At 54.5% G+C, this 6853-nt stretch overlaps 1 protein-coding gene across 1 annotated transcript; it reads right to left on the reverse strand.

Annotated features, from left to right (window-relative positions):
- Window positions 1-5512: 5512 nt before the first annotated feature.
- On the reverse strand, window positions 5513-6484 carry LOC137153453 (olfactory receptor 9G19-like). Its single transcript, XM_067548804.1, has one exon. It carries the CDS (start codon window positions 6464-6466, stop codon window positions 5513-5515), a length of 954 nt encoding a protein of 317 aa, XP_067404905.1. The 5' UTR covers window positions 6467-6484.
- Window positions 6485-6853: the final 369 nt, after the last annotated feature.

The following is a 6853-nucleotide window of genomic DNA, read 5'->3' on the forward strand; positions in this document are numbered from 1 at the left end:
GACTGAAGTAGGACCGCCCATAGGAGACTAAATGATGATGTGCCAGAGACAGAGATTAGTAGGGATGAACGGGCACGGGTCCCTAAGGTCCCCACCGTGGCAAGGAAATGATTAAGTGAGAGACATGCAGAGAACCCTGACAAGTGACCCATGCCCCATGCAGCAGAGGAAGATGCAAAGCCTCCAAGGTCACCCCCAATCTGACCGGGGCGATTCCCTGTCCTCCGCTCCAGCACAACAGCAACCCCATCACACAATTCCACTCACAGATTTGCCCAGCTCTTCCTTCAAACGAATTGTTTATCCCGACAACTCCAAGTGGGCTTGAGGGTGTTAGAACCTGCTGCTAGGACTCCTGGGTTCTAGCTGCGCTCTGGGAGGGGGCGAGGTCCATTACATACAAATACGACGTCATCCAGATATCAGTCCCAGCTGCACAAGAGTCTGTCTCTGGCCATCACCGGGTTTGCTCTTGACTGCCAGCAGAGAACAGGAGAGCAGGACATGGCTCTCTGGAGGTAAATTTCAGAGGTAACAGTGAGGATAGATCGTTAGACGCACAGATCGAGATGGGCACCGTTGCTTCCTGGCTCTGCTGTGGGCTGCCTCAGTTTCCCCCCCTCACTGTGTTCACTTAGACTCATAGACTTTATGGCCCCAATGAACTGTCAGGATCATCTAGTCTCATCTCCTGCCCCTGGCAGGCTACAGAACCTCCCCCACCTGCTCCGGTCACAGACCCCTCACCTCTGGCCGAGTCACTGACGTCCTCAAATCATGGTTTAAGGATGTCAAGTCACAGAGAATCCACCACTGACACTCGTTCAAAGCTGCCAGCGAGCCGTGCCCCACGCTGCAGAGGAAGGCGAAAACCCCCAGGCTCTGAGCAGGGGGGAAATTCCTTCCTGACCCCAGATCTGGCGATCCGTTAGACCCAGAGCATGTGGGCGAGACCCAGCAGCCAGACACCATGGAAATAATTCTCTGCAGTAACTCAGAGCCCTCCCCGGCACGTGCCCCCATCACCGGCCATTGGAGATATTTGCTGCGAGCAGCCGCAGGTGGGTCACGTGCCATCATAGGCGGCCTCAAACCGTCCCCTCCATAAATTTACTACTCTAGTCTGGGGGCCAGTTAGGTTTTTTTTGCCCCTTCCCTCCCAGTGAAATTGCACTGGTGTGAATGAGTGAGTGAGTGAGTGATGGGCTGTCCAACCTGTGATGAAGTGGAGATATTCTTGGCGGTTTCTCTGAGTGCTGTGGGTGTGCCTCAGTTTCCCCCATATGTTACTCATAGTTTGGCAATGGGACCCAGGTGTGTGATCATTGCAGAGGCCACAAGAGGGCGGAGGGGCCTTCCCCAGCCACACGTCTGCAGACCTGACCAGGACCCTGTCCCTTTCCTCAACCAGCTGCAACAGGTCACAGCAGGTGGAGACCAGGAGCAGTGGCCACTTTGCCCAAGAAGGAGTCAAAGGACTGGGGAGGGGCCAGAGGATGGTCTGGGTGGTGGCTGGCTGGAGGAGGGGGCATAAGGCCCTAGAGTCTGGGCTCTCCAGTTAGGCTGCTGAAACTTGTAATGAAGCTGCTAACAGAGTCTGTCTGCGCTGGGATCCTGGGAACTAATAAACCCTCCTGACTCCCATGCAGGCTGTGAATTGCTGCTGACTGCAAGGCACGTGCATGGCCCCTTCGGCGGTGTGTAGGGCACCCCAAGTTCCCATCCGGGGGGAAGCAGAGGGGCTAAACCCTGCGAGGCCAGGGTCAGGAGGCAGCTGTGCTTGTGTGTGGAGACCAGGGGGAGGGCAGATTCTGAATACTAGTGGTTCCAGCACACGGTTCCCGTGTGGCTCCGTCACGCACCCCACACAAACCCTGAGTGGGTCATGTGGGCAGGGAGGGGCCAATTAGCCTTAGATGCTTCACCTGGAGAGAAAGCAGGGCTGGATGGGGGCTAATGGCAGAGGAATCCCAGCTGCCGGGCATTAGGAAGCCAGAGTAGTGATGGGCTGCCGGGAGGTAGGGGTTGGCAGTGGCTCCCTGGGGAGACAAGGAGTTGGCCTGGGACAAGGAGGCGATCCAGGGGGAAGTAGATCCTAGAGTTCTGTTCTGTTCTGGAGTGAGGGAGCCCTACAGGGGTGAAGTAGCCACAGGGAGTGGAGGAAGCTCTGGGGTAAACCCAGAGGCAGGCAAGGAGACAGTTGGGGTGCAGACAAAGAAGGCCTGGCTTGCTAGGAATAGGGTCCCGGGGCTGGGACCTGGAGTAGCAGGGGGATCTGGGTTCCCCTGCCAGCCACTGGCAAAGTGCTATGGGGACAGAAGACTGCCAGGGAAGGCCCATGGACAGCTGGTCTGCTGGGACTTCGTTTCTCAGTTGGTGACCCTACACTGACCTGGCCAGAGGGCTGAGTTGCAAATAGGGAGCACCCCCGAATCAGAGGGGGCAACTATGAGCCCCTGCTGGAAGAGGACACCAGACCTGACCACAAGGATTTGGAGCTGCGGTGAGTGGATCCCTTTACAGGGAGCAAAGGATGCCGTGTGGATGTCCACAGCCAGCTAAATGGCAGTAGAAGGCTGTGTGTGTCTGCAGACAGGTCAGGGCTAGCTAGCACGTATTCGCAGAGATGTCCTGCTCGCTCCAATTCATGGTCCCCCACAGCTCTGTCGTATTTGCGGCCCCCTGCCCATCTGATTCCCTCTGTTCTCCCCCATGGGAGCCAGGATGGGGGAACCCTTGCCCCTCTGGATGGGGAGCTGAGAACAGGCAGGCTTGGGACATGCACCGAGAACATGCTGCTAAGAACAGGTGTGCTTGTCACACCAGAAACTCTCCAGCGCTGGAGCGGGGGGTAGGAACACAAATGGGGCTGTTCAGGTGTCTCAGAACTGGGCTTTCTGGCTGTATTGTGCCCCCACGGGTGGGTGTTCTCTTTCAGCTGAGACCCTCACAGGAGGATGAGTGCGCCACTTCCCACTGCTCTGAGCCTGCTCTGCTCCCTTCCATTCTGCCCCTGCTTGGTGCAGTGGTATCCTGCAGGATAATAGAGCAACCCAGCCACTCTGCCCTAGCTGAGGTTAGGAGCCCTTCTTGTTTAACAACAAATGTCTCTTCTAAGTGCGCTAAAACTCACGTGCTTGTGCAGATTGTCTTGAAACTTGCCATGCCTCATGGGAGTGTAGGGTAGGGCTAGGGAGCCAAATATGGGGTCATTTGAGCAAGGGGTCCCTGAGATACAGCCCCTGGCTGTGTGTGGGGGGGGAGGATTTATGTTCACAGTTTCTAGCAACGTCATTGAAACTTGCAACTTTCATTGAAGCCAGCAGAACGAAGTGTAAACGTCTGGGGAAACTGCCTCTCTCCAGGTGTTTTCTTGTTTAAATAAATGTGACCTGCATGCAGCCGGTAATTACAAGGCCACTCAAAGTACTTTTTAGAAGGACAAAATGCCACCTGTGAATACTCACTGGCAGGGTGCAAGAGTCCATAGGTACTGGGTTTGGATCTGCAGTGAGGGGAAGAATGGGTGGTGGGGGAAAAGGGGTCAGAGGGCCTGGAGTAGGGGAGTGGGAGAGAGAGCAGAGGAAATTGGGAATTTAGGGCCTGCACTTACCAGTGGTCACCTTTCCTAGCTAGAAAAGGAGATTCTCACCCCAAGGTCAGGCTGGGGCAGCGCTTGCAGGCCCCAAGGAGCTAGGGCCCCGTCTTTCATAACGCATCTCCTCCAGGACTGGGGGCTGAGTGGCTGCCTTTCTCCTGTGATAGATGGAGTCAGTCTTTTGTTTTTATTCCCAGATGGGGCCGTCCCCTCGCTGTCATGCTGTTCTTTTCACTCCCGTGGGGTTTGATTTGTATAGTTCCTTTGATGGCTTTCCATTGGCTGGTCTGGGTTGGTGCGAAGGTAGACAATTGAGCGATACCTTGCGTAACAGGCTAGCTAGGGAGTGGTGACACCTCCCTCCCGCTTCCATGGGCCGTCACCGAGACACGGGATTGCCTGCTGACTAACTCTTATTTCACGACCATAAGGGCAACATTTTGAGTATAGTGACATTATTCCCTAAATATTACCAAGATGTGCATCTCACAATGGTTGAGGAGCGATACGTTACGTGCTTTCAGTAGACGCCTTGGATGCTACTCTTGGATAAACACCATGAAAATGAGGTATTGGGTGTAGTGAGTTTGTCAGGTCTGAGAAAGGAGTTGATTGTGAACAGCCTCACGTACCCCCTTCTGCCCTCCTGGGTCAAACCAGGTACAACAGGTTGTAACATCTGGCCTGAGAAGGAGACAAAGGAATGGGGAAGGGCATAGAGGGGGGAGGTTTGTCTGGGGGGCAGAGAGGAAAGGCAGTGGCCTGTGGGAAGTCAAGGAGAGTAGGAACAATGAGCATGGCTCCGAGTTTCCACAGCAGGTCGCTGCTATAACCTCCAATTAAGCTACTAGCAACGTCCTTCTACGCTGGGATCCTGAGAACTAATAAACCCCTCTGACTCCTACACTAGCTGTGAATTGCTTCTGACTGCAAGGCAGGATGCCTGGCCCCTTTGGGGCGTGGAGGAGCTCCCCGGGACCCATCCGAGGGGGGGTCCAGCAGGGGGAGTGCCAGGCGGGGCAGGGGGTTGATCCTCCAGTTTGAGGGGCTGGCTGCACTGGTATCTGGAGACCTGGGGGGGATTGGGGCAGACTCCGCAGCAGCAGAATCCTGCCTGGCTGTGTCGAGAGGGGACCCCGAGTGCGATTCCTGTGAGAATCCGACACAGGGCCCAGACTGACTGATTGTGACGGAGTCCCACAGGGACGGGGCTCTGCAACCACTTGGGGTGAAGCCAGGTGGGACCCCGTTGGTGCCCTCGCACCAGCTCAGCCGCTTCTTGAATCTGACCCCAGAACGTTCAGCACTCCTGCTTTGCCTGAGCTCCCCGCCGCGAGTCCCTCTGGATGGGACGCCAGGGGAGCCTTTACACGCCTCCAGCGGGGCCATGCCCCCCTGCCGTGCAGTCAGCAGCGATTCCCAGCCCGCGTGGGAGCCAGATGGGTTTGTTAGCTCTCTGGATCCCAGAGCAGACAGACTTTGTTAGCAGATGAATCAGAAAGTTACAGCAATGACCAGCTGGAAAGCACCAGAGCTCCATTCTTGGTTCTGCCCCATACAAACCTCCTCCAGGGACCATCAGCCACCCCCAGACATGCCCCTTTGCCCTCCCTCATCCTTTGTCTCATTCCCCAGCAGGGTAGCCAGCTCTCCTTGTTTCCATCTGCCGCAACCTGTCACACCCTGTCACAGCTGGCTGCCCCAAGGTGGAGGGGTTCTGGACAGGTCTGTGTACATGTGGCTGCGGAAGGCCCCTCCACCCACTAGTGGTCCCTGCAGTGATCACACACCCGGGTCCCATCACTGAAATACATGAGTAACACATGGGGGAAACTGAGGCGCGCACAGCACTCCCAGAAAACACCAAGCACATCTTCACTTCGTCACACTGATCCTCGTTTTATTCAACTAATCTCAGTTCTTGATGAGGGCCATGCATTTCCTGACAGCTTTTCTCAGGGCCTCCTGGACCTCCCTGTTTCTCAGGCTGTAGATGAGGGGGTTGGCCAGGTGCATCAGGACTGTGTAGAAGAGAGAGAATGTTTTGTTCAGGTCTCTCAGGCTGCTGGAGCTTGGTAGCATGTAGACAATGATCAGGGTCCCATAGAAAATAGTCACCACGATGAGGTGGGAGGAGCAGGTGGAAAAGGCCTTTTGCCTCCCCGGGGTGGAAGGGATTCTCAGGATGGTGGTGATGATACAAACATACGACGTCAAGGTTAATAGAAATGGGGAAACTACATCTCGGAAAGATAATATATATAGAAATGGTGTGATGAGGCTGCTGTGACTGCAGGAGAGCTTTAGCATTGGGCTGAAATCACAAAAGAAGTGGTCCACTTCTTTGAGGCCACAGAAAATCAGTTGTGACATAAAACACGTCATTATTGTAGAGGGTAGAAACCCACTGATCCAAGACCCAGCTGCTAGCTGGAGGCACAATTTGTCATTCATACGGGTTCCATAGTGTAGTGGTTTGCATATGGCTAAATACCGGTCATAAGACATCGCCGCCAGGAGATAACACTCTGTAGTTACCAGAGAACCAAAGAAATAAAATTGTGTCCTGCAGCCCACAAAAGAAATGGTTCTGTCCCCAGTCAGGAGACTGGCCAGCATCCTGGGCAGGAGGTTGGAGGTGGAGCAGATGTCTAAGTAGGACAAGTTCCCCAGAAGGAAGTACATGGGGATGTGAAGTTGCGGATCAGACACACGCAGCGTGATGATGAGGAGATTACTGGCCATAGTCACAACGTAGATCACTAGGAAAGCCAGGAAGAGAAGGTTCTGCAGCTCCGGGAAATCCCCAAACCCCAAGAGGATGAATTCCACGACGGCCGTTTCATTTTCCCATTCTCCTTTCTCCATGAGCTGTGTCGGGTGACAGTGAAAAAGCAGTGAGCAGCAGAATTGTTTGCAAGCTCTCAGAAAGATGAATTCAAACTGGACCAGGTGCAGAGAAGGGCTGCGAGGGTGAGCTGAGGAATGGCAAACCTGCCTTATGAGAGGAGAGGCAAGGAACTTGGCTTGTGTAGGCTACCCAAAAGAAGGCTGAGGGAAGCTCGGATTGCTCTGTATAAATACATCAGAGGGATAAATACCCAGGGAGGGAGAGGAGTTATTTCAGTACCCGTGTGGGCACAAGAACAAATGGATATAAACTGGCCATCAGGAAGTTTACACTTGAAATTAGACGCAGGTTTCTAACCATCAGAGGAGTGAAGTTCTGGAACAGCCTCCCAAGGGGAGCAGTGG

This window comes from Emydura macquarii, unplaced genomic scaffold, assembly GCF_026122565.2.
Source record: "Emydura macquarii macquarii isolate MOO-44397 ecotype Brisbane River unplaced genomic scaffold, CSIRO-AGI_Emac_v2 contig_244, whole genome shotgun sequence".
Taxonomy (NCBI): domain Eukaryota; kingdom Metazoa; phylum Chordata; order Testudines; family Chelidae; genus Emydura; species Emydura macquarii.